This window comes from Argentina silus (genome assembly GCF_951799395.1).
Source record: "Argentina silus genome assembly, chromosome: 12".
NCBI lineage: Eukaryota > Metazoa > Chordata > Actinopteri > Argentiniformes > Argentinidae > Argentina > Argentina silus.
In genome coordinates this window covers 1565306-1592985 of record NC_139666.1, presented here as the reverse complement: position 1 = coordinate 1592985, position 27680 = coordinate 1565306, and the positions used below count along the sequence as shown (strand labels likewise).

Sequence of the window (27680 nt, the reverse complement as noted above, 5' to 3'; positions counted from 1 at the left end):
TAGGCCTGTATAGTGACCAGTTGACTGTTCCTCCATTGTTTTTAACTCTTTCAAAGACGGTGTGCCAGATCACCCTGTCAGAGAGATTCCTCTTGTATAAGCAATGTATTCACCATCCTTGCATTGAGCGATGGATGGGAACAGTTTGAGTTTAGATACAATAGTTGACTCAGATATGGTTATACACGTTATATTATACATGTATATCAAATAATTTGCCAATATGATACAAAACAAATGTATGGTAGCTGCCATATGCCATCACTGTAGGTGACATAAGTGAAAGCCGATCAACATGGTACATTGGTCTTGTCCATCTGTTCTAGTATTATGTAGTTGTCCGCATTGTGTTGTGTAAGGTGTAGTCAGCAGGATAATGCCTTGGTCTTAGTACAGATAATGTGCAGCTTAACTCTAAGCGAGACAGTGTAGCCTTCAGGAACACAATATGCTGTCACAGTGAGTGACTCACCCTGAGAAATATCCAACCCCCATGTCTGGATAGATTAAATCATAGATAGTTGCTCCATGACCTTAATCCAACTGTCTTTCCCCATCATAACCCAAAATATAACACTGAGGCAGCTTTTAGTGTGTGTGGTCCTCACCTCTGGAATAACCTAACCTCATGAGCTCAGGCTGTCACAAGCCATAAACACTTTTAAAAGAAACCTCAAGACACACCTGTTTAGCTCAGCTTTCTCTTCATCCATTTGCACTTCTATTTTTGTTTTCTTTTTATTTACCATGATTTACTCTTAATCCATTATTATTTCTATTTCTATTCTATTCTCTGTATGTATGAATGTATGTATGTATGTATGTATGTATGTATGTATGTATGTATGTATGCATTTATGTATGTATGCTTGTATGTTCTGTACTTATATATTTTCAATTTTACTGTTAAATTTTGTATGAAAGGCGCTATATAAATAAAGCTTGATTGATTGATTGATTGATTGATTGATTGATTGATTTACTCCAATGTTTACAAACAACAGGAGCATAAACCAACACTGTACATCTTTAAAATAACTCCCATGGTGATGTCACAGACTAGTCAGTCCTTGCATCCAGAGTTCTGTCTGTGAATTTGAGAGCGGTAACATTTGTCCAATCCCATCCTTGAGCTATGTATCGCCGGGGGCTGACATTCTGTCGTTTTTCAAATGACATTGTGGCTTTAAGGTGTAAGCCCAAAACAAAGACATTGCCACTCTGACAGCTAAAGGTAAGGTTTAGCATAGCTTTAAACAGCTTAAAAGGCCTGTAGATCACAACAACCATGTGAATCTGTTCTCCTATTCATCCAGTCTGGGTGCATTTCGTAATAGATTCAGATGGGGACTCTTCCTGTGAGTAGGGTGAGCAGGGGAAGGCTGAGATCATGCATAGTGTCTGTTGGCCATGGCAATGGGCAGAGGGAGGCGAGGATTTGAAATGCATCTGGTGTCTCGGGGCTGAGGCGCGCGGAGCGCTGCCATCAATAGCAGACCCCGGGTCCCAGTGGGCCATATTGATATGCAGGTCACACACACACACACACAGTGTTGTTCTTATCAGCCTCCTCTCTCCAAGCCCAACTATGCAGGAGCCACCTATGACATCAAATTAGCTCAACATCCCGGGGTTGTTTCTTTCTGAAGTGGGCCTTTGTACGTCGGCCTCCTGCCCCTGCAAACTCTGCATGTACTGTATGAATATAGACTGCAAAAAGACAACTAGGCCAAGCCTTTACCAAACAGGCAATTTGACAAAGAAGGGTGCATTTATAGCATTCATCTAGTTTAAACATTGTTTGCTGTTCATTAGTTTTGCGTGTAACATATTCATCTTGTAGGCAATAAAACATTTTATGATGTTTGAATATTTGCAAGTGTGTCTGTAACGAGGCTGTTGTTTTATAGGGGATAGCGGTGGGGCATGGATGCTTCCACTGACCTCATCCACAGCAACGGAGGAGGAAGGCTAATGTTCAAAATATCTTATACTTCACCAATACATGAGTTAGACCAGTAGGTGGTTCAGTCCAGTAGCCCATGTAGGCTATGTTATATGAAGAGATATAGCGCCCCTGTGTGGTTGAAAATAATTTAAACTTATTTCAACATCAAGTCATCAAGCCACATAGAAAGATATATAAAAAAGCAATAATTGCATGACTATGCTGCTGGTTTTTGCGTATAATACAAACTATTGGCAACACTACATTAAGTTGCCCTAAAATGTGTGTAACTACATAGTAATAACTGCGTAATCAACATTGTACTTACATAGTAACTACTATGTAACTGCTATGTAATTACAAAAGTGGAATATAGAGATATTTTACGTCACCTTTGACCATTTTTAACATGTTGAATGGAGTTATACTGTTAACTATTGCCAGGGAGAGAGAGTTCTGACATTGAACGAGCAGACTCTGACCAATCGTATAACCACTTGTGTAATAACTGATACTGCTAGAATGTAATTACATAGTGGTTAGTACAATGTTGATACCAGAGTTATTATTATGTAGTGACATACATTTAAGGGCAACTTAATGTAAAGTGTTTATTAAAACAATTAAAACATTTGATTACAGTCTTATTGTGAGGTGGGAATTGATCATTGTTAGGCAGTAAACTATAACTTTAACCAATAGGCCATACAACACTTGCCTATATTCTGTGACTATTTACTATTAAGTGAAATGTGTGCAAAGTTAATCACATGTAAAGTGCATACACTGTTCCATTAATTGGATATCTTGTCGTTCATCTGTGTAGCATCTCCATGCAATACATTTAGCCTAAGCTTCAACAAATGACTTACACAACCAATTTATAAAAATCAAATGACAATCACTTTATTCATGGTCATTCTATACAGTAGGTTACTAACAACGAGGGATCATGAGACGATGGCGGACGGCGCCTGTGGAAGAATAGCATATGCAAATGTAGAGAGATTTATGCAACATTTGGTTAAAACAAAGTTTTTAATTCTCACTGTCAAAACATCACACAATTCCATGCATGACATCAAATTAATGGTCAAACTACAAGGTAATAACATTGGTATAGACTAGTGTCACTTCATCTACGGATGTGGTAGTAGGCTACTTACGGATACCAGTTGGCGGGCTGTTAAATGTAAAATATTTACAAAATAGTGGTAATAACCCCGCATTCTTCCCCGCTATAAATCTACCTCTGATTAATCTCGGATCCCAGAATCTGGACAGTCTGATTTAATGAGACTAACCTCTGATAAGAACATATAATTCAACACAGTAAATGTCTTACATTATCTTATCATTACATGTCAATGTACACAAAGCGCAAAAAGGTTTAACAATAATCAAAACTGTACCGTTGCACGACAGGCTAAACCTGCTGCATGTCGGATAGAATTATTCAGTCAAAAATATATATCCTGCATATAGTTGAATCAATAAAAAGTGGAAATCATCGGTTATGGTTGACAATTGTTCCTGTATCTGAAGGCTGTTTTATTTTTCTCATAAATAATTTTGAACCATTGCAGTTATTTTGGAAATAATAATAGTTTATCTAATATAATAGCTTATCTCAGTGCATCGTTTCAGATTTAGCCTACTTAAAATACACCAGATGGCGCTAGGGACCTATTATCGATAGGTACAGAACATCCAGTTTAATTAGAAACATTAGTAAACAAAAGACACAAGTTGTGTGGCTCTAAATCATTAGGCTACCTCATGTTTTTGAAAGTGATTTGAAAACGAGTGACATTTAATGTAGCTTATACCTTTCCAGAACATATTTTATTATTTGTTAATTTCATAATCTCATTATCAAAATGCACGAATACCCTATGCCTATAATTTAGAATTATTGTGCCAGACCTAAATACTTGTGTACAAATTTTGGGCGATCAAGGGAGAAAAGGTGGGCGATCAAGGAAGAAATGTTCAAAACTAGAAAGGAACATTAATTTAAAAGCACACTATACATGAACGCACAAGCCGCGCGTAAACCTACCAGACGCGGTTGATAAGAGTAGTCTACTGCATTCATATAGGCCTTCATTTAAAAGGCATACAGTTCCAATCTTTGATATCAGTCGTGTTTCATATTAGTCAATTATAGTGATTATTAATATTATTCAGGTTGTTGATGTTGTTGACACAGCTAATGTGCGAGGCAGACACAGCACCAAACTGTCCAGGATGTTGGAGGTTGTGGCTGTGGTAGAGGGTCGGTGGAGACCCCGGCCAGTAAGAGAACCCTGACGGGCCGACCCCCGGGGCAACCAAGTTTAGTTTGGAAATCCCTGAAAAGGGAATGGGGGCAAAATTACTCTGGAATTTATAAAGAGCTTGCTCTGTCGACGATGGTTGACACACCTGGGCGAGACCGTGAAAGTCGAACTTGTAAGCATATCGTTTTCCGTGGACTTTCGTCATGATGTTTTTGTCATAGTAATAGCGGAGCGCTCTGCTTAGTTTATCGTAGTTCATGTTGGGTTTGCTCTTGCGTTCGCCCCATCGCCGGGCCACCTCGTCCGGGTCGATGAGTTTGAATTCTCCGTTGGTTCCTTCCCAGGCGATGCATGCCATGTTGGCGCTGTCCGACAGCAGCTCCAGGAGGAACTGCCATAGCTGAATCTGCCCGCTGCCTACAGAAACATGCACAACAAGGCAGACATAAGGATGAATATGTAGGCCTGTTCGTCTGAAATCTACAAAAAATATATATTTGACTTAAATTCGAAGATAAATGGCCAATTGCAATGGGAAATACATTGTACTAAATTATCGATTGTATGTTAAACCTCTAAATTATTTGGGAGAAATCCATTGTGAAAATATTCACATTTTCCAACATTTTTTTGTAATAATTAACATTAACTCAAACTAACTTATTGCAATTATAAAACTAAGGGAAACCAATGGAATAAAGATTACTTAGGAAAAACACAATTAAGGCCCAGTGCAACATCACAAAAACCACAACAATTTCATTAGCATAATCATCTTCCATCCAATCAACGGCGATGTTGAAGAGATCTGTTATCCTGCATGGTGCAATATGTGAAATATGTGAAGACGGTGCTGTATGGTGTAGACTAGTACTTAGCCTCATGACAATATACAATTTCTGATGTTTTATAGACATATGTACGTTTAAATATGGGGTTATTATGATAACATAGCCTCCATTATATTTCAAACTGTAATTACTATAAAAGCATATTTGCTTACCCTTTTGCACGCCTGTATTTATGGGACTCCAAGATGTACCTTTGCTGTCTTTCAACAGATTTTCTGTTGGATCTGAAATGAATGAATGAAATCAGAAACACAAAAATATGCTATCAAGGCAAAGATAACAATATCATAAACTCAATCTAAATATTGATTGCAAAGTTAGGAATTCTTTAGCAATAAAATCTAGGATGATTAAATCTGTAGGCCTGATGTCCATGGTCCTTTTTCTTCAATTCGTAAATTCCACAAAATCATTTAAAAGCATGATTGTAGTTTAATCGAGTCTCTAACTAATGTCTCTGTTCTCTCATATTTGCGGTTTCTCCTCCAGGCTTCCTTGGTGAAGCCAGGAAACGCGTTCAGGAAAGAGGATATCCGATTTCCGACAAAAGGAGACGTGTTTCAGATTGAAAAGGCAGAACAATCGCTAGCTAGAAGCAGCATCACTACCGGAGAACTAAAGACCTTTTTCCTCAAATCATTGAATGTGTAAAGCAATATTTCTCCTTTTAAGTACAAAAGCCAAAAACCAACCTGAGAGATACATGTTAAACATTAGGTTTCCTCCGCAGTTCTGTCTCATTGTAGCTGTTGTTCAAGAAAGGGTTGGATTTCATTCGGGGAAAGATTTTTATTAAACTTTATCTCATAACTGTGATCTGGAATAAATGTGGGACAGATTGAAGTTTCCAGGCAACTGTCAGAAACCCCATCTCTGAGACAATATTCAGACAGCAATTTCCTTTGGTGCATTGCTTTAATTAAAAGAGCAATTTACCTCTGTCATCCCTCCCCGTCTCCACAATAAAAAGAGGCCGATAGAAATTCGGCCTTATCAATCCGCCATCAGGGTTTAATAAAGTTTCCGCGTTAAGATCAGAGTTTCTATGGAGAATTGAAGTGTTTGACATGGAAACCAGTTCAGATCCTCTCACTTTTCCGCCTCTTTACCTCTCTGCAAACAGAAAGGCCTATTTCGTTGGAAAAGAATATTTACCTTTAAAATCATGCTTCAATGCAGCTGGGAAAACAAGAACATTTCATCCCCAGCCTTCTGTTTGTAGGTGTATGAGGCTATACACGCCTAACGAGGATGAGCATAACGAGGTTGTAAATCTAAAACCATGTCTTCTGGTGTAAAGCCATGAGATGATAATGTACTATTAATAATCTTCCAAAGATAAACCTCCTCGTTTGTAAAAAAAAAAAACCTCCTAATTAAATATTGTACTATTATTAAGGTGTATTATGTTATAAGTATAGTTATAATAACAACAATAATAATAATAACAATAATATTTATTATTAATGTTATTATTATTATTGTTGTTGTTGTTATTGTTATTATCAGTAGTAGTAGTGAGTAGTAGTAGTAGTAGTAGTAGTAGTAGTAGTAGTAGTAGTAGTAGTAGTAGTAGTAGTAGTAGTAGTAGTAGTTGACCTAGTATTAATAATAGTATAAATAATAATAATCATCATCATCATCATAATAATAACGATAGCCTAATAATAAACATTATAGTTCTAATTATAGTAATCATCATCATCATCAACATTATCACCATCATCATTCATCATTGTAATGTTTTCTTCCCAGAATTACTCCCCCTATAGAAAAGGACAAAAAAGTAATGGCAGCCAAACTCTTCAGACAAAGATATTTTATTAGACCTTCTTGGCATATGGACATGCAAAATGTACAGCAAACTGTGTTACAAACGTTTCCATATTCTAGTTTAACAGTAGGACGTTCACATCAAAATATAGTGAATGAATTGACATAAGACACCTTTTGTTCACGATTAAGATGAATACATTATCGACTGGGTCTGTAGGCTAAATGTTCGACGGGCAACTGCATGGGAGTTTGATTTCTCCAATAGAGGGTTATATGATCAAGGTGACTCGAGTGCTCCATTCCTTCCACGTTATTTCCTACCACGCCTTCAGCCTCCACTGGCTCTGTCGCTGCTGCTCGGCTGGGAGGTCAGTCTCTGGCGTCCCAGACTTGCTTTAGCTGCCTGAGTCTTTAAACATGTCGCAGGCAACTTAAAACAAGCCTCGAATGCTAGAAAAATGTGTGTATTGAGAATATCCTAATAGGCTACATGGCAGGTTTCTTCTTCAAACTATACACTGTCGTATGTGGTAACATGTTATTCTTGTTTCCACTTCACTGATGTCAAGAATAGAGAATAGGACAGGCTATGAAACGCCAATGCGGAATTCCAAATTGTGATCGTAATTATCGTGCGTAATGACATCAGGCATGGTTAACATTAGTGTGAAAAATACGGGAGCAGATTCAAGTTTAAATTCGTCCATTAAATAATAACATGTTATACATTTAGTATTGTGTGTTGTCTATCTGTCTAAAGTGTTATACACATCCATAACTTAGGCTAACACACAAGTAAATGAACAATTAAAGCACATTGTGTTACTAGTCTATCGGTCTAAAGCCATAGGCATCCATAATTTAGAATAACACACAAGTAAATAAAAAATGAAAACATCTTCTCTTGCGAATCTGATTTCCATTGCTGGACTTACCTTTTCCTCTGGGTTGAAAATAGGACCAGTAGGCCTACCTGATTCCTTCACTCACATCCGACAGGCATGGCTGTCTCAGTGCACTGTGCAGTGTCTAGCCGTTTTAATCAGTCAAGACAGAATTGTATATTTGAGAAAGGTGTGTGTGTAGTTGAACATTTATGAAAAGATCCTGGTCTGGGTGTGGAACTGTTTTTCCCGGTGTGCGCGGTTCACGACCAAGTTTGTCTGTTATGTGGGTGTGTAACACGGAATTGGACGTCCTGGACCTGTGCAATTGACTCGGTAAACAAGCCATAGGCAACGGATTCCAAGCCGGATGTTGCAGTGTTGACTTCAAACGGTTAAAAAGAAAACATGCTTATTGTAGGCTAAGCTAAGCGTTGTGGTTATTATCATAGATGTACGATGAGAGTCTCAAAGCTAAGGTGGGGGCTAATATTGCCGTGTCCCCCCCACCCCCATTTCGGGTTCGGGGTAATAACACGGGGTGTTGTGAGCCGTCATTGAACGGGGCCAGAGTAGTGAAGGCCAGCACCCTGGACAGCTCCTGACAGGGACTACGCATGCTCAGGTCCAGGACCGCGGGCCAGGTTTTCAGTCTACAGCAGCTGACCTCGCTTCACTCGTGTTGGAGGCCACCTACGTGGCTCTAAATGCATTGTTTACTTTATACATTCGATGATAAAAGCCTTGCTGAAATCGACAATGAGTAATTGTCAATGTTCAATACATCAATTGGCTTGATTTTTCAAGCCAATTTTCGAGGTGTGGTAGCACCACAGTTCAAAAGCGTTATGTAAAATGAATGCGCAGTTAAATTGTTTGATTGATTCTCTCATTACAGAGAATGGAATCAATTGGAGATATAGTCTTTTCACATATTGAATGCAGCCACAGTAAAATACAGTAATATACTGTAGCTCAAACCCTTTTAACCTGGTTTTACTCTTCATACTACCCAACACAACATTAGTGGAAACAAATAGTGGAAACAATAGTGATCTGGTGCTCTCGTTTATTGGAAATAAGATACAATCTGACAAGAACAATATACATCCTATAATCCATAACAGAAAGAGATGTTTTCAGAGGATAAGTACTTCACTAAAAAAGAAAATCTTTATACACAAAGCATAAACTAGCTCTGAAAACAAATCCTAGGTAATATATTGATGTATTTGTCATATCATAAAATTCTCCTGTGGTTTCACTTGTGTTGTAGTCATACAGACATCGCTCGCCCCGGTGGTGATTTCTGGTTCTAAGACTCGACCACTTGCCCATAAACAAAAGCAAGGAATTTCCACAAGCACTCATTTTCCATAGTTTGAATAAAGCCTTTATTGCCTATTTTAATACATGTCATGGCATGGTTGGTACATAGTAGCCGTTGGAGGATTGTGTCAGGTGGACTTAGTGCTGGATTCTGCGGATAGACTGGACCTGGTTGGTGTGGGCCTGAGTGCTGAACTCGTTGTAGTGTCTGTACTCTCCTTGGTGTCTGTCTCTCTCCAGGATGTACTGGTAACCACGGTAGCCGGGGAACTGGTAGGCCACCCAGCTGTTGAGGGAGAGGGAACATTTTTCAGTTGTTTTTTGTTGTTGTTGTTTTCAGCAGAATAACATCAACATAAATCGTCAAAACATGACTAAATCTATCCCCCCAATCTGTTTGACTAAATCACTTCCTCTTACAAGTAGGCAACAGTAATACAATACACCCCAAAGGAGCACTACATAGCCAGGGGCTAATCTGATCATTTCAAATGTAAACATTAAAGTAGTCTAGCTGAACTAGCTGACTGAAGTCCCTGCTAGTCCCTGCTAGTATAGTTCATGACTCTGAATGCTTGACTGTTTAGAGGCCGATATGAGAGCAGTAGGAGGGGACTTACGCTCCGGAGTTGACTTTAATTGAGGGGACCTCCTTGCTGCACCAGCCCATAGCCTGTAGGGAGGGGTAGTCATCGCACATCTCGAACTTGCGGCCCTGGAAGTCTTCACACTCGTACAGTGTCACCTTGCTGTCACTGTGGTTCTGTTGGCACAGGTAAAGGAGCATTGATCAGGTAAAGGAGCGTTGGTCAGGTAAAGGAGCATTGATCAGGTAAAGGAGCGTTGATCAGGTAAAGGAGCGTTGGTCAGGTAAAGGAGCATTGATCAGGTAAAGGAGCGTTGATCAGTAACACTTTTCACAAGGTTTCAGTAATACATTGCTGAGGGGTTTTAGACAATGTTGAGAAATCCAAGGCAGTTGGATGGGAGAGTCATGGTTTGATGATGACAGTCTAAACACAATCCAAATGTCTCTATGAGCGTCCACGGAAACCTTATTCATGATGCGGTTCCTAAAGGTGCTTCAGGTGTTTTTCTCGTTGTTTGTGTGAGGTCACTTTTGGGGGAGAAACTTACGGCGCACTTAATAGGTCTGAAGGAGAGCATGTGCTCGGTTCTGTAGCTGCTGTTTCCACTCCAGGCTTCGTAACGGGGGTAGTCACCCTTCTCCAGGATGAACTGCTGTCCCTGGAACTCAGGGTACTCAAAACCCACCCAGCTAACAGAGAAGGAGCCCCCCAGAGAAAGAAGAGAGGGAAGGAGCAAGAAAGAGAGAAAGAGAGAGAGAGAAATAAATAAAATAGAGAGAGAGATAGAGAGAGAGAGAGAGAGAGAGAGAGAGAGAGATATGTTATGTGAGTTAACAAAAGCTCAACGCCCCACAGCCGAGAGCTTTGTTGATCAGAGAGCACAAAGCCCAGAGCAAACATCACATGCTGCGCCTTTGGCCCCTTATCTGATCGTCAGTGAGCCGCTGGGGCTTTGAGCAGGCAGCTGCAAAGGGCAGGGGCCTATGTAGATTAAAACAGTAGCCTGGGTCTGGGCTGGCTGGCTGGCTGGCAGGCTGGCCTTCTGGCTGGCAGTTAAATAACATGTTGTATCAGAATACATCTCATAAATTACTCAACCCAATCAGTCATTTCTGCTGGACTTTACATTCAGCTAAATCTTAATTTTGTTCATGATAATGCCAGTGCCAAAATACATGTCAACTAATTGTATAATATTAGTGCCATAGTGATATTATGAGTTACTAGTTTTTATAGTCAGACAATCAAAAGTGAGGAGGAAAGCACAATATATAAATAAAACATATATACATATATCATACAAACGACACAGCATTCCTATCAAGCTGAGCTGAGATGTAGATTTCAAGACTCAATGATAATTTAGACTCTGATAGGAACTAAAACTACCCTTTTTTACACTAGCACAACTGGAACTCACGATCAACACCTTTGAAAATATCTGTTGAACCAACAACCTCCATGGATCTGAACTCCTGACCTTTGAACTCCAGAAATGTGCTGTAAACTGTTCACCTGTTGCCCTGTTCACCTGTTCTACTGTTGTACTGTTTATCTCATCTACCTGAGTTGGACACACTTACTGTACGATGTTCTCCGCTCTCTGTCACTCTGGCCTGCTGTGAATGACTCAAATGTAAACGTAGGGTAGAGAAATCCCCAAAAAAGGGTTTGACTTACGGTCCGTTCTCCACCTTGATGGAGCGGATCTTGTGGAATCCCCTCTCCATGATGTTCTGACACTCCAGCATGAACTCGCAGCGCTTGCCCTGGAAGTTCTCCTCCTCCCAGACAGTGATTTTGAACTGTCCCATCTGCTCCATCTGCTGAGTGTTCATGGTTGCTGCTTTCACCGTGTGTTTCCTTTCTACCAAGGGACAAGGGACAAGGAAGACCAGCCAAGGTGTGAGGAACACTGAACCACCATTTCTTTCACTGGGCTCCTCTGATTAACATGAGGCGTGAGACATTTAGTTCCTGAGCACAGCGGGGTTACCAGAAAGACCTCGTTGTTGAGCGAGCTCTCAGTTTTACACTGAGTAAATCTAGCTGTCTACCCCCCCATGTTTGAGGGGGGGGTTCACTGGGCAGGTGCTGGTACCACCCCAATGCTCAGGAAGCAGATGTTCACACTCCTACCTAGGTAGCGTGATACTTACAGAAGTACTGAGGTGGGACAGATGCTCTAATGTATGTCGGCTACTAGCACCCCACTAGTGTTTTTATAGGACCGAGCCCCCCATTTAGTGCACCATTCGCACAAGCCTTGCACACTCAGCAGCGGCCGGGCTGAAAGAGTGCATTAGCCCGAGCCATTGTGGAGGCTTCAGGGGCCCATTGTGACAGAGCTTAGATCCACTGACTCATCAAAATGGCAGCCAGGGCTGTGGACCGCCGGCCGGCCGGCCACAATGGCAACACACTGACACGACAGTTTGATTGGAAATTGGGGATAATGGCTGCATTGTGGGAGATTATCCCCCAGAGGTGGGTAGAAGGCCACAGCTTCCCTCCTGGTTTCCCCAATATGGCCGCCTCTCGACACAGCCCTCAACATGGCTCCGTTGTCAATGTTTAGGGGAATCAACATGGGGAGAGAAGAGAGTATCATTGATCGTAATGATGATAGTTATTCATATTCGGAAAGCATGTTAGATATTGTTTGTATGCATACACAGCATGAAACAGAAGCTTTTGAATTAACTATTGCCCTATAGGCTTATTGTTGTTTTTCAAGGTGAAACTATTCACGTTACAATTGTTAGGAGTTCTCAGCCAAGTTCAATGTGGAATGTTCTATGTTCAGTGTTTTGTAAGTTATTGTATTGTCACTGGGTGAGTATTGTTTTTGTGCTTTTGTGGTATGTTATGTGGACCTATATTCTCATTCATATGGATAAAAGTATGAATAACATATATCATATATCATATAATATCATAAGGTGTTTTGATATTGCAATTTTACTTCATTATTTAGATTCTAAAAGCAAGAGTGAAAATGGATCCTCTGTGTCATGAAATGGAATACTTGTCTCTATCGTCACCTAGTGGTGGAATAGTTAATTACAGTGATTGATGACAATGACCTGTATGTTTAGGCTTAATGATTCATTCAACATGTGACAACCAATATTGACACATATGGTCAGTTCACTTGATTTTATAACAGTTAAAGACATCTATGAATCTACCTGTGTAAAAGTGGTGGACCACATGTATAGTATTGTGTTTCCTGATCCATGTGATGATGAGTTTTAGGGTGTTGCCCTTATATATTATATAAGACACATAACCTGCACATGGAAATAATCTGATCTGTAAACCTTGGATGTTCCTTTAGTAATGAGTTAGACTGCACTAGTCACACCCTTTGCTGTCGTCTTTGTGGTCAACAGCAGTGTGTGTGTGTGTGTGTGTGTGTGTGTGTGTGTGTGTGTGTGTGTGTGTGTGTGTGTGTGTGCGTGCGTGCGTGCGTGCGTGCGTGCGTGCGTGTGTGTGTGTGTGCGTGCGTGTGTGTGTGTGTCTCTTTCTCTGTGTGCTTGTGTGTACTCAGTCCCATTGTGAGTGGAGCCGGGTGATTGTTCCTACCTGTGTGGCCCTGTTTGCCTCGGGGGCAGGTGAACAAGGTGACAGAGGGACATGATCATGCCCAGCTGGTGGCCTTTGATCCCCCGGTGGAGAGATTAGATATGTCACCTCGTCAGCCCAACCCTAATTTCACTAGGAAATTCAGCTCCAGCCATTTGCATCCGACACGAACAGTACAGCCTTATAACCCAGAGACCTACTTTGAATCTTTATCTCAACTGCAGTCATAGTACAACAGCCTATTCTTCTGGAATGGTCACACAGATCCCTGATACAGTCGGTGACATGACGGGTGGTGAAAGTTGGATATTGTCTTTCTGTATGATATCATGAAGGCAGCTCATAAGGAGGGGACTTTTCTGATCTCATATGATATGATCTCAGATGTGTCATTTCTATCAAACTCTAAAGAGGTCAAATGTTTCCGATGGAAAAAAAATGATGCCACTCATTATAATGTCCTTCGAACTGAGCGGCTTCTATCAATTAAAGTGGTACAGAACAAAGCGCCTAATTCTTTTTTTTCTTTTTTTAAGAAATGCCAAAATCAATGTCCAACTGTAACCCAGACGGTTGATCCTCTCATCGAGTTATTTGGCATCAGTAACAGGCAAACAGCTGGTGGAGGTGGAGGCTGGGAGCACTTAACCAGCAACCAGGGCAAACATTGTTATTTACACATGTTTCCTTCTCCCTCACAGCATTTCTCTCTGAGTCCAGCTTGCACTGTAGCTCACTTTGTTTGGAAAATAAAACCTGATTGTAGTGTGTGATTATTTGGTATACTGCATTCAGATATCTTTGTTTATTTACTTTCAGATTATGATGTCTTTATCTCAAAGCCCCCCAAAGGGCCCCAAAAAGTGTGCGTGTGTGTGAGTGAGTGTGTGTGTGTGTGTGTGTGTGTGTGTGTGTGTGTGTGTGTGTGTGTGTGTGTGTGTGTGTGAGTGGGGAACATTAACACAGAGAGTAGGCAGAGCGAGAGACACACCGTTTCTCAGAATCCAGCTTCTCCATGGATACCAAACCCTTGGCCTCTGCCCGTCCGCCTCCCACCCCTCCCACGCAGATGTTGCATAAACATTCATGTACTGCTAAGAAGTGATGTTGCTACTTCTCTGGAACACAGTGTTTCTGCTTGACTGGTTTATTCAGTTTATTTTATCATTTTCATCTTACACAGAGTCACAACTTCACCTCATAAACACAATTAAACATTTGAAGAAGTTCACACTTTTCCGGATAATAGATAATCTACAGTTGCTCAAACTATCAACAACCTATCAACTGCATATACTGATATACAGCTGGCTAGAGTTAGGGCTAGGGTTAGGGCTAGGGTTAGGGTTAGGGTTAGGGTTAGGGCTAGGGTTAGGGCTAGGCTTAGGGCTAGGGTTAGTGCTAGGGTTAGGGTTTGGATAAGGGTTAAGGTTAGGGTTGGGTTAGGGTTAGGGTTAGGGCTAGGGTTAGGGCTAGGGTTAGGGTTAAGGTTAGTGCTAGGGTTAGGGTTAGGGCTAGGGTTAGGGTTAGGGCTAGGGTTAGGGCTAGGGTTAGGGTTCGGGTTCGGAAAAGGGTTAAGGTTAGTGCTAGGGTTAGGGTTAGGGTTAGGTTTAGGGCTAGGGTTAGGGCTAGGGCTAGGGCTAGGGTTAGGGCTAGGGCTAGGGTTAGGGTTAGGCTTAGGGCTAGGGTTAGGGTTCGGATAAGGGTTAAGGTTAGGGCTAGGGTTAGGGTTAGGGCTAGGGTTAGCGTTAGGGTTCGGGTTCGGATAAGGGTTAAGGTTAGGGCTAGGGTTAGGGTTAGGATTAGGGTTAGGGTTAGGGTTCGGATAAGGGTTAAGGTTAGGGCTAGGGTTAAGGTTAGGGCTAGGGTTAGGGCTAGGGCTAGGGTTAGGGTTAGGGTTCGGATAAGGGTTAGGGTTAGGGTTCGGATAAGGGTTAAGGTTAGGGCTAGGGTTAGGGTTAGGGCTAGGGTTAGGGCTAGGGTTAGGGTTAGGGTTAGGGTTCGGATAAGGGTTAAGGTTAGGGCTAGGGTTAGGGTTAGGGCTAGGGTTAGGGCTAGGGTTATGGTTAGGGCTAGGGTTAGGGTTAGGGCTAGGGTTAGGGCTAGGGTTAGGGTTAGGGTTAGGGCTAGGGCTAGGGTTAGGGTTAGGGTTAGGGTTCGGATAAGGGTTGAGGTTAGGGTTGGGTTAGGGTTAGGGTTAGGGTTAGGGCTAGGGTTAGGGTTAGGGTTAGGGTTCGGATAAGGCTTAAGGTTAGGGCTAGGTTTAGGGTTAGGGCTAGGGTTAGGGTTAGGGCTAGGGTTAAGGTTAGGGTTAGGGTTAGGGCTAGGGTTAGGGTTAGGGTTCGGATAAGGGTTAAGGTTCGGGCTAGGGTTAGGGTTAGGGTTAGGGTTAGGGTTAGTGCTAGGGTTAGGGTTAGGGCTAGGGTTAGGGTTAGGGTTCGGGTTCGGATAAGGGTTAAGGTTAGGGCTAGGGCTAGGGTTAGGGTTAGGGCTAGGGTTAGGGCTAGGGTTAGGGTTAGGGCTAGGGCTAGGGCTAGGATTAGGGTTAGGGTTCGGATAAGGGTTAAGGTTAGGGCTAGGGTTAGGGTTAGGGCTAGGGTTAGGGTTAGGGTTAGGGTTAGGGTTAGGGTTAGGGTTAGGGCTAGGGCTAGGGTTAGGGTTCGGATAAGGGTTAAGGTTAGGGCTAGGTTTAGGGTTAGGGTTAGGGTTAGGGCTAGGGTTAGGGTTAGGGTTAGGGTTAGGGTTAGGTTAAGGGTTAAGGTTAGGGCTAGGGTTAGGGTTAGGGTTAGGGCTAGGGTTAGGGTTAGGATAAGGTTTAAGGTTAGGGCTAGGGCTAGAGTTAGGGCTAGGGCTAGGGTTAGGGCTAGGGCTAGGGTTAGGGTTAGGGTCAGGGTTCGGATAAGGGTTAAGGTTAGGGCTAGGTTTAGGGTTAGGGCTAGGGTTAGGGTTAGGGTTAGGTTAAGGGTCAAGGTTAGGGCTAGGGTTAGGGTTAGGGCTAGGGTTAGGATAAGGTTTAAGGTTAGGGCTAGGGCTAGGGTTAGGGGTTGGGTTAGGGTTAGGGCTAGGGCTAGGGTTAGGATAAGGGTTACCGTTAGGGCTAGGGTTAGGGTTAGGGTAAGGATAAGGGTTAAGTTTAGGGTTCGTGGATAGTTTGTTGAAATGTTGTAGACAGTTAGTTGAACATCTACTTAACATCTTCAAAGCATCTATTTGGGACTATCCAAAACAAGTAAAACAGTTTAATGTGCTGCATATCTTCAAATCGGAGTGTCTCATTGGTTAAACTGAGAGTATTGTCACACACATTCAGAGAACACATGGTAAGAGGCAGGTCCATTTACCTTGTAAATGTTTCATTTACATGACCAATCTGACAGATCCCATCATGTTCAAACTTGCAGTGACAGAGCCTTACACAGGAACAATACTCTGGGATGACTCAATTTCAGCTGTGCTTTCAATTCATCTTTCTCAATGATCTTGAGAGAACGTTGATATATCTAAGATAAAGTATGTCCTGGGTGGTGCGTTTATGGCCTGACTTTATTTGTTGTGTTTGATCAACTAATTCTAAGCAGTTGAAGTCATGTCTGTTGATGTTTTCAGCAGACAGGGTCTTGGTGTCAGGCTCTGTGTGAGTCGGTGCTATTTGAATAGTCAATGAACAGCCATGAACAAAATGACCTGTTCCAGGTGGGGTTTTTTACCTCCCTCATGGCTGCTATAGAAACTAATCCTCCTAAGGACAAATTTGAACAGGCTCACGCAGGTGACATCTGCTGTGAATGCCCTGCGTCAGTGTTGGACCATAACAGGCAGGATTTACCCGAGGACAGAGAGGTGCAACAGCCCCCCCCCGCCCCCTCTACCCCCACACACACACCCACACACACTCCCACTCTCAGGTATAACCAGGCAGTTACATCTAATCAACAGTCATTCAGAAGAAACAACCCCCCAGGCATTTGCATATTTCATTCGTAACCTCTTTAACTGCCATTGGGAACGGCATACAGCCCACAGGCAACCCTAGTTCTCCCACTTAGGCAGCAGGTAGCTGTTTAGCAGCCCTCCGCAAATGCAATCATGTCTTTCTACAGACAACCACAATTGTCAGAGTGTTATGATAACCCTGAACCTGAAGAAGAAGAATAGCAAAGCTAAGCTAATTTGATTAATTCCAACTAACTGGAACATTAATTATGTCAGTCGAAATAATGCGGTCAGTTTTAGGCTAAGAAAGTGGTGGCATAATATCAGTACTCATGAATAGAACTGTATTTGCATCTGTAGAAGAAAATCATTCAAACTGACGTTGTAACGGCGTTGAGACCGAGCACACTGTCCTACTCATCGGTCCTGTCATCTTTTGTCCAGACAACACACACATGATGAGAACCTAAATCCTGGGACCGTGTGATTTGATGACTTGATAAAACATTAGGGGAAGCTATCAAACGAATGTCCTATATTTCTACAGAGCCAATACTTCGTGTGTTAAAGGAGGCAAAGGTGTCGGCTGAGGCTATAGTAGGGTGTAACCACCAGCCAAGCCAGTCGGGAAGGCAGCAACCAGGATGCTATGAGGGCTCCTCACTCGGACTTTAAACAAATATTTACTGGAGCGCAGACAAATAGTCAAATACATGTGAACTAAATGAAGTGAAGAGACACCCTGTCTTATGAGATGTTTATTGGTTCATACAAGGAAAGAAAAACTCATGGATATGCAAATGTTTAGTGACAGTTAGGCTCAACAGGTGTTATCAAAGTTTTTTTCTAATGAGAGGGGGATTATGTATTACAGTACTAGATAGTCAGTACCATCTAAGAGAACGTGGTTAAATACCGGAAATTACAAAACAATAATTAAGTCTATTACCACTACGGATGAGTCGGTGTTTTAAAATGTATACAAGGACATTGATCGTGGGTGAGACATGTTTCTCTGTGCTTAACTGAGATACAAAGTGCTTGTCACTCCATTAAGTGATGTACATACAACACAGCTTTCCATTTTTTGTTGTTTTCCATTTACAGGAATAAACCATATTACCTCTGTTTTAATAATGTATTCTACATCGAAGCACTGCAGATCTCCAAGCAACAGATGGTCCGTGGCTGGCCTTGATGGGCCTTGGTTAATCATTACCATAACTCCAATTAAGGTTAATGATTACCATAACTCCAATTAAGGTTATGGCCAGGTCCTTGATTCCTGGTGCAGTCACTGACGTAAGGATGACACTAATTAAAAACCTTGGTGGACACTAATGGGTATCATCATCATGTCCCAAATAGAAAACCTAATATACTTCAATTATAGTCATTAATTAAAGTAAATGAGGTATAAGCTAAATCCATGGAGAGACCCACTGCAAGGTGAGTAAATGTAGAAAATTGAGATTCATCTCATCCCGTCTCAAATAAAAAAGAACATTACACTTCTGTATTGAAATCGAAATCGAAATATCTATTCAAAATAGATAAACTGGTAAACGGATACAGTCATAGCGGTTAGATCAACAGCACTCCAACTCTCCACTGAGCTTTTTGTTAAAAAAAAAAAAAAAAAAAAAAAAAATCGAAATTATATTTTTTTTTAAATCTTGAACTAGATGGTCTACCCAATTATTCAGTGTAATTCATGCAAAAATCCTTGTAATGTTTTACCATTGGCTATAATTATAATAGGTGTACCTCTATTCCCATAGCTATTGTAGTAACATCATTTTGGTTCACAAATGTTGGTATTGGTCACAAGACAAAAGAAAGCCTACAACAGATGTCCATAGAAACTTGTTGCTCCACTGTTTTGAGGAAAGTCTGTACCTGCTTAACGCGAGCCGAACGAACAAAACGTCATCTTCAGGTATTGTGCGTGTGGCTCAACGTGAGGCAAATACAGAAAGAAACGTTTCGAAACGTTTCGAAACAGTTCAAATAGGCTATGATCCTGGCTTTGGAAAGCAGTGAAGGACTATGCGCCTGTGCTCTTCATGTGTCCCTCTGTCGCCGTCCGCCACACCTTGAAAAGAGGGTAACAATGTTAATATTGATAGAAGTAGGCCTAACTGTTGGGGGAAAAAATGAAAAAAACATTCACATGCTCTATAATTTCATCCAAAAGAACAGTTTCTCCGACATAAACTTACCACCTCTCAATAGCATACTGGATGGACAGATGGGAGGGCAGCAAAAAAGTGAGAAAAATAAGACAAAAACGTCCTACAGGTAAGAACACCTGAGCATCAGACGCATCTTTGTGGGAACAGTGAACGTGTGTGACCAGTACCAGGTATTTATACTGCTAACATGGCAGGCCTCCCTCCCATTCATCTTCACTCCCTCTCTCTCTTTTTTTCTAGATTGGTTTTAAAGAGAGAGGATCCTCCAGCTGCGGACACCTGTCGCACGGTGCGTTTCTCTGCGCCAATATTGACACAGGAGTCGTGGGGGAGGGCTGAAGTAGATTAGCCAACTAGCTCCCGTCCATTATGCTAACCCTTCCCTCTCTATGCAAACCGACCGTGCATTTCGCTCCCTCCCATCGACGATGGCAGGGGTGGTTGACCTTTGTGCTTGCTCTGAACCAGAAGAGAATAGGGCATTCAAAGGTAACTTTAACCTATGTTAAAGGTATAGAGAGAACCCACCTGCCTGCTCTGTGCAGTTCCCACCTATACTCCCAGGTCATTTACCTATATTTCCATATGGCTTGCAAATGAATTCACTGTCTGGCCGTCAGACCTTGCTTGCTAAACTTTATCAAAAGGTGGTCTGGACTGGTCCTGTAGATCTCTTCATTACTCTCTTTTTGTGTATAAAGTCTTGCTGCATAAACTCCCAGTTTACCTAACCTCATTATTGAAATTCAAGAACATCAATTACCTAACTCGTTCTCAGAGTTGGTTAACTCTTGAGGTTCCTCGGGTCTTCACCGAATTGGGTAAATCCGTTTTTAGTTGTGGTGCACCTCACTGCTGGAACAATCTGCAGAGAACGTTTCAACTGGTTGCTCAGTTTAAACTTTTGATTGAGGACCTCTTTGTTGAAAAAATGTTTGTTTTTCTTGATTGTGCTTTATTGTGTTGTGATGTGTATCATCTATTGTTGTAAACTGTGTGTGGGACTCCCGGCTAAAATAAAAGTGAAATAAAAATGTATGCTGTGTGTTAGGCCATGTATGCCTAATGTTTCGTAGGAAAGTAGTAGAATGTAAACTACAACAAGCCTTTCATGGGCAACACACGGCTCGTACACATTAGTGCTTATTTACTCATGGTACAACGTCTCCCCGGAATGTAGGAACCTCAATAAATAAATCATCTTCGTCCTTTCTTCAAGCCTTTATCCAATACTGTGTTTTGAACACAACTCACTTGTTATTGTTGTACTTTGAAGAAAACCTTACTTTACTGAACCTCTCAGAAGAGCCATCCACCATGCAGTGCATAATCCACCATGAGCCATCCACCATGAAGTGCATAATCTGTTTCATAATGGTTTTGTACTGCGTCATGTGTTTTGTGTTACGCGTGGACCACATGAGCAACAGCTAATATCTCCCTGAGCATTTAGAATATTTGTTTTACATGAAAACAATACTGTCCACACATCTCCATTTCTAGAGTGTTCCACAGAAACCATTGAGGAAAAGCTGAAAAGAGTCAAGGAGGTCATGACCCAGCAATCATAGCAAATGTATTTATTTAATTCATAATATCATAAATTGATTTTTGTGGAATAAAAATATCATTTGCATTTTGCATAAAACTTAAACAACACATTGGATGGAGGGAAAATACTGAAGCATGTCCCTGTTACCAAAGGAAGAGATGAGGATCGTCACAGTTCTCAGTGGACTAGAGGGAAGAGCAGGACCAGCCACTTACTGGAGGGAATAATCATGATTTCACATTAGTGATGTGGTGCCTGCCCTTTGACCTCTTATTGGCTTGATGCTGCTAGTCTCCTCATGTACGCGTCCCATCCTGCTTTGCGGTACTCCTCCGCGGCCTTCACCCTATCAGGGGCCCCCAGTACGCCTCGGCCAACGATGATGACATCAGAGCCTTTCTTACAGATCACCTCCTCAGGAGTGGAATATTGCTGTCCGAGAGCATCTCCTGAAAAACACAGAACACAAATGATCAATGAATGGTGTGGTGGGGAAGACTGCCCATTCTAGACATTGGGGAGAAAAACAACCGTGTGGATTTCTTGAACAACAGCGCCATCTGGAGGCGGTAGGAGATTACAACAGAAAGAAAAGAAAAAGTGTCAGAATGTCAAGGCGGTGACAGAAAAATGTGACATTTGGAGAGTTAAATCGATAGATAATACAATACCTGCGGCCTGCATCTGTACTCCCGGGGTCATGTGGAGGTACTCCGGCTTATTGCTGATCTTGGAACCGCAAATGAAACCAAACACAAAGTTCGAATGCTCCTCCGCCATTTTCACCTGCAGAAACGAGAGAGTCATAAACCCTGATACATTAAACAATCATGTTGTCTATAACCAGTAATTCAGTTAAACTGTTTTGGGAATTTTATCAAAATGATACTTTTTAAAATAAAAACATTTACCCCCCCAGCTATTATGAACGCACATTTAAATCAACAGGGAGGGATAGAATGGAATTTATTGAGAAATCACTGCAGCAGCCCTGTGAGATTACTGCATGTTCTGAAAGTAACACATTCTAAACGACAGAAGTGTCGACTGGGACAGGACACAGTGTTCTCATATCCACTCTCTGAGAGCGAGCAGCGCTTACCACCGCCTGGGTATAGTCTCCTGTTGCTAGGGAACCCTGGGAGCTCATCTGGGCTATGAGGAGACAGCCTCGTTTGAGGGGAGAGTCCACAGCGCTGAGCCCCTTCACCACCCCTGGCCCGGGCACAGCATGGGCGTTAATGATGTCAGACCAGGAGGAGATCTGGTAGAGACCACCTGAGCAACACAGGAAACACAGTCAGGACAGGAGACTTAAAAACAGCGACACACATTTGCTACGACCTCAAAAGGTGGGCTATGTTTTAACTAACAACACACGAAGATGACCAGATCGGGCAGCGAAAAAAATAACAAAATAAAAATAAACCCGTCCCAATCCTCTAGCGGCTCACCTTCATACTGATGTTTGACCGTGTTCCCGATGTCGGCGAACTTGCGGTCCTCGAAGATGAGGAAGTTGTGTTTGCGCGCCAGGTCCTTCAGGGCTCGGGTGAAGGCCGGGGTGAAGTCCTGGAGGATGTCCACGTGAGTCTTCAGCACACAGATCAGGGGGCCCAGAGTGTCGGCCAGCTGCAGCAGCTCCTCACACTCCGTCACGTCCGCCGACACACACAGGTTGCTCTTCTTCTCCTCCATCAGCGCCAGGAGCCGGGCGGCCAGGGGGTGGGCGTCCTGGAGCAGAGCCCGGGCCCCGTAGCTCAGATCCGTACACACCTTCTTGGACGCCGGAGAGCCGTTGTTCATCTCCTCCGCGGGAATGAAGGTGTTGTTCTCCTGGATGAACTTGCGGCAGTTCTGGGCCATGGTGGAGTCGATTCTTTCGGCCTGGAGAAGGACGTCGAGGAATTTGAAGATGGAGATGATGGGGTGGAGCTTGATTCCCTTCAACGCCAGGTTCTCCAAGCCTCCCTGCTCCCTGTCCATCAGCACGATGGCGTCCGTGACCTTTAACCCTTCCTTCTGAAGCACCTCCGCCGTCTCCTGGATGCTGGCGCCGCTGGTCACCACATCCTCGATGATCAGACATGTGTCTCCCGGGGTGATGGTTCCCTCCACCATCTTTTTCGTTCCTTAAACCAAACAACAAACATAAAGTCGTTAACGACGACTGTCTCATTAGAGAACACAGAAAAAAATCGACAGAGTTCCCCTTTTTGTATTTCAGAGAACCGTTGATGGTGTTTGCATTTAATTGTAGACAGAACTGCTGCTGGAGTTCAGCATTAGACCGTCAACAAAAGGCAACAATGCATTTGACCAGTCGTCAAGTCCCACCATAGTCCTTTGCTTCTTTTCGTCGTATTAGCATGGGCAAATCATGTTTGGAGGAGATGATTGTAGCCAGGGGAAGGGCCGTGTATGGAACGCCACAAACGTTGTTATATTTCAACTCCTCATCTCTGGCGCGTTGATAAAGAAGACTCGACACCTAAAAGCAAAAAAAAGCAAATGCAAAAAAAAAAGAAGAAAACCTCTAGTCTAGGTTTAGTTGGCAAGCTTAAAAGCAAGTTAACTGAAGCTATCTAGCCATCAACTGTACTAGTAAAGCTACTACAGCTTTATTGCTTACCATAGCAATTCCCAGCTAACTAAGCTAAAGAGACAGCGTCAGCATGCATGTCATTGAAAGCATTGGTTTTGGAAACACGTGTTTACCTCGTTCATGAGAGATGGGTATGAAACAATGACTCTAAGGTCAAAATAAATAGGCGAGATGACTCCACTTTTCAATTTGAATGCTCCAAATTTGACGCCTTGAACATCATGCAACTTCAAAATTAAAGCGTCAATAGAAACGTTCTCCATTTTCGGGAAGTTTTCCGATTATAAGCGATCGGTTCTCAAGCTTCACTTTCTCCCTCTCTTCCGCCTTGTGGCGCATAGAATCATGGGAAATGTGGTTTTATGACGCAAAGGGAAAGGGCTGGTTTCACAGACATGGCTTAAGCCTAGTCCTGGACTAATTCACACTTTCAATGGCAAATTGCCAATGAGGATGTTTTTAGTCTAGGACTAGGCTTAAGCCTTGTCTGTGAAACAACATCAAAAACATTTGTTTATCGGGACATGCGGCCGCTACTCTTCCTGGTGTCCACATAAAACACATGGCAGTAAGAGTACGGAACAGCTATAGACAGAACAGTTTCATACAAGAACAACATAATATAATATATATAATATACAATATATTTACACGTTAAAATAAGATAAGAGAGTAATATAATGTCAGGACATTGCCATATACATATTCATATTCGTATGTACAGTTCAGTTAAATTAGATCTTTAGAAAGACGAGACATTGACACATTGACATTCATTCATTCAAGTCGTCAAAGAGAAATACCTAATTTATTACAGTAATTACAGCCTCAGGGCTTACAGGAAGGATGGTTCATAATCTTTTTATCAAGATATTTACCTCTTAGCTATTTGCTCTAGTGTGCCACAAGTTGTGGCACAGTGTCCCTAAATCGAAGTTCAATCAGTGTAAATACTGCCTTTTCAATTTATCTTATGAAATTAATTCTTCAAAATATTTCAAGAAAATATTGACTTTCTCTGAACCCTTATTTTTTAATCACATTTTTGGGGTTTTAAGTCATTGGCTACAACGCGCTAAGATTCTGGGCTCTGGTTGGCTAACAACCTCTTTGTCCCGCCCTGCTCCGATCTCATTGGCTGTTCGCGCGGTGCGTCCGGGCCCGTGTTATGGCCGTGGTCGGACAGATGGCGCTGGTGGCGGGGAGCTGATCGCTGAACTGGCCGGTGGGGAGGAGGGGATAACGGAGGGTCTTGAGTCCTAAAGTTGGGGGTCGAAGATGAACTTCGAGAAGACTTGACCAAATTGACTTAGCTGAATGATTTGAAGCTCTTTGGCATTCGTTTATTGACAAGGGGGCAACTACGTTTGACGGAGGCCACGCAAGCCTCGGGATAGAGTAGGTTTCTGATCCCAGGAATCGATGACAGCTAGCTAACTACCCTGTGAGCTAAGGGACTGGCGTGAGATCAAGCTACCTCGGACACTTTAACTAAATAATCCTGGAAAGTATTGGGCCTGAATGGTTGAAACGAGCCATATCTGCGGGCTGTAGCCTTTATTGTGTTGAAGCGGCAGGATCAAAGACATTGATGCATAGTTGCGAAGTTAAAGGGACTAGCCTGCTAGCCTGCTAGCCTGTTAGCGACCAGGACCAGACGATGTTCCGCTGCTGCTGGAGGTGCTGGCTAACGTAGCTGACGCTGCTAGCGAAGGAATGTCCAATGAATTGGCAACCACTTGTGTTGTGTCGGGTTCAAGCAGCTGATTTGAGGACCTGGGTTGTTAGGAATCACATTTGTAGTTAGACACTTTGTTTTTACTTCATGTAAACAAATAGAGCCTAGTCGACTAACATCGATTTTTTTTTTTACTGCACAGAGGCAGCAGTCAGCTAGCCAGTGCCCTGATCGTACTACAGCCAGCACACCCTCAAATGGACAGGAATGCGATGTCTTGGTACTGGTGGTCAGCAGCAGTTGAACTCGCCTAGACGTGTTTCCCTTTTTTAATTCTTGACGTGTTTATTGTTGAAATTTCTTTTGCTAAATCAGGGAAATCTTGTTATCGAGCTAATCCGTTGCTGATGTGTACGTAGCGGCGAGCAGCATTGGTTTGAAGGAATTTTGCACTACTCCGGACGTAAGGTAGGGTCTTCGATTATTCCCGGTTTGGAATGGGGAACACGGTGTCATGCTGCGTGTCTCCGGACGGGAGCCCAAAGCTGCCAAGGCAACCGGAGCGCCTGGAGGACTACCAAATCAGCACGGACGTGAGTGACGATACCGGCCCCTACCTGCAGCACATCAGTGACAGAGAGGTGCCCGACGGTAGGTCCGACTGCCAGCCTGCATCACATATATATATATATATATATATATATATATGGCCTCGACATATTTTCAGAGTGTCTGTGCATGTATCAGAATGATAGAACCAAACCGGCAGGAGTTCTTGTTTAGAACACCTTCAAGGAGAGAGATCTCAATATCCTACCCCTGCTTCCCACCTGCTCTGTACTGCAACGCCTCGTGTGTCAGGGCCATTACCCACACAATGTGTGGGATACAGTACAGTATTCACACCGCCCTGCAGTGTGCAGGGAACTGACTTGTGTGCCTTTCCTATCATACGTTAGAGCAGCCAATTGAATGAGGTGCAGTTTATGCACTGTACATTTCTGGTGAGGTTGCCAATTTGAAGGCTTAGCCTATTTGATCCCGACCCCTTGTTGTCCCAGTAGGGTTTGATATTTGTGGTCTTTACAGCTTTTATTGCTGTTAATTCAGGCCCTGGTGTTTCACCCCCCCCCCCACCCCCCAGGATAAACCCACACAGCCACGCTGCCTGTTGGTCTACCACAGTGTGTTATTTACTCAGCCAGCCCATTGGCTGGCTGGGAGTTGCAGAACAGCTCAGGGCTTGGTGTTGCCACCACCATTGATGCCCCCAGAGATAAGGACATTCCTCAGGACCAGGGCCCTCACACCCCAGCCCATCAGGAGATGGGATCTGTGGGGGCAGGGAGGGAGGGAGGGAGGGAGGGAGGGAGGGAGAGTGTTGGTTGGTGGAATGGTAGAGAACCCAAAGAATCTCCCAGCTATCCCTGGCATTCTGAGGAGCCCATACTACACAACAGCTGCATCCCCCCCCCACCCCCACCCCCCCTTATCTAATTTCAGACATCAATACTATGAAGACTGTTCTCTTGTAAGGCGGTTTCTGCCACACCCAATTATGTCAGCAGGTACGGGCTCTCTGGTGTTCACAGTGGCTGCCGTGATGTGATGTGATTACATTACCTGTGGTTCTCGTTTTAGCAGCTGGGAGGCTTTTCCAGCCAGACACGGCCCTTCTATCGGGATGCTCTCAATCTCTGAGTTTCAGTCCAGATGGGCGAACTACACAGGCACTGGAGCAGCAAGCTACGTGTAATAGCCCGTAACATAACCATTACCAAATTAGTCTTGTTCTGCTTTTATGAGTCAGTGCCACAAACGGATTAAGGAATCCCAGATATTTCCTCTGATGCAGTGCCTCTCCCCTTCAGTAAGTGACAACAGCATTTTCCTAAAGAGAGAGAGCGTATTCCCCCCCCCCCCCCCTCCCAAGAGGTTATTTTAGACTGTTGAGCTGGATGAGGGCCTGTCGGCCTGTCTGTCGGCCTGTCTGTCTGCCTGTCTGTCTGTCTGCCTGTCTGTCTGTCTGCCTGTCTGTCGGTCTGTCTACCACTGAGCCTAGTTTGGTGGACCCAGCTGCTGTTCGTCTGACCTCGGGTTAAGGCCTATGCCTGGACGGCCTGGTCTGTCATTCACTCTGTGTCCATAATGAAGGCAGCACTCTACAGAGCTGCTCGGGGATTAGTTGTAGGCGTTACAAGAGGATGGGTACAGGGTAATACACATGACTAAAGAGGTGGATCCTAGGCTCAACCAGGCATTAGTATTAAAGGATTTCTAGCTCTGAGGAAGACATTCCATGACTCATGTAGCCTTCGAGAGGGGGAGAGAGAGAGGGGGGAGAGAGAGAGAGAGAGGGGGGGGAGAGAGAGAGGGGGGGGGGAGAGAGAGAGAGAGAGAGAGAGAGATGAGAGGAGAGAGAGAGAGAGAGAGAGAGAGAGAGAGAGAGAGAGAGAGAGAGAGAGAAGC

General features: G+C 43.1%; 4 protein-coding genes across 6 annotated transcripts in view; 1 reads left to right on the top strand and 3 right to left on the bottom strand.

Annotated features, from left to right (window-relative positions):
• Nucleotides 1–4108: 4108 nt before the first annotated feature.
• On the bottom strand, nucleotides 4109–5837 carry fev (FEV transcription factor, ETS family member; the record flags this gene model as incomplete). Its single annotated transcript, XM_083681932.1, has 3 exons — nucleotides 5774–5837; nucleotides 5234–5305; nucleotides 4109–4647 (listed from the first exon to the last, which is right to left on the bottom strand). Exons 1-3 carry the CDS (start codon nucleotides 5820–5822, stop codon nucleotides 4109–4111), a joined length of 660 nt encoding a protein of 219 aa, XP_083538058.1. The 5' UTR covers nucleotides 5823–5837.
• Nucleotides 5838–9208: 3371 nt separating this feature from the next.
• Nucleotides 9209–11498, bottom strand: cryba2b (crystallin, beta A2b; the record flags this gene model as incomplete). The annotated part of the gene is made up of 4 exons (XM_083682720.1): nucleotides 9209–9356; nucleotides 9691–9833; nucleotides 10208–10349; nucleotides 11341–11498. The coding sequence occupies 4 exons, from the start codon at nucleotides 11496–11498 to the stop codon at nucleotides 9209–9211; spliced, it is 591 nt and encodes a 196-aa protein (XP_083538846.1).
• Nucleotides 11499–20941: 9443 nt separating this feature from the next.
• Nucleotides 20942–23848, bottom strand: umps (uridine monophosphate synthetase). The gene is made up of 6 exons (XM_083681488.1): nucleotides 23647–23848; nucleotides 23266–23419; nucleotides 22383–23060; nucleotides 22031–22206; nucleotides 21600–21714; nucleotides 20942–21377 (listed from the first exon to the last, which is right to left on the bottom strand). Exons 1-6 carry the CDS (start codon nucleotides 23794–23796, stop codon nucleotides 21199–21201), a joined length of 1452 nt encoding a protein of 483 aa, XP_083537614.1. The 5' UTR covers nucleotides 23797–23848; the 3' UTR covers nucleotides 20942–21198.
• Nucleotides 23849–24721: 873 nt separating this feature from the next.
• ccnyl1 (cyclin Y-like 1) overlaps nucleotides 24722–27680 on the top strand; it is a 10631-nt gene continuing 7672 nt past the window's right edge. For 2 of the 3 annotated variants that reach the window (XM_083682225.1, XM_083682223.1), the window contains exon 1: nucleotides 24722–25862. In XM_083682225.1, coding sequence (XP_083538351.1) covers nucleotides 25709–25862 — 154 coding nt within the window. In that variant the 5' untranslated portion in view covers nucleotides 24722–25708. The remainder of the gene's footprint in view (nucleotides 25863–27680) is intronic. The other variant, XM_083682224.1, reaches the window with a different exon arrangement.

Bases quoted from the DNA above. Each gene is read 5' to 3' on its own strand.
- umps (XM_083681488.1), bottom strand. From the start codon at position 23,796: ATGGAGAACGTTTCTATTGACGCTTTAATTTTGAAGTTGCATGATGTT. The intron at 23,061-23,265 runs GTGGGACTTGAC...GTTTGGTTTAAG, and splicing joins AAAAGAAGCAAAGGACTATG to GAACGAAAAAGATGGTGGAG. The intron at 21,715-22,030 runs GTAAGCGCTGCT...TCGTTTCTGCAG, and splicing joins GAGACTATACCCAGGCGGTG to GTGAAAATGGCGGAGGAGCA.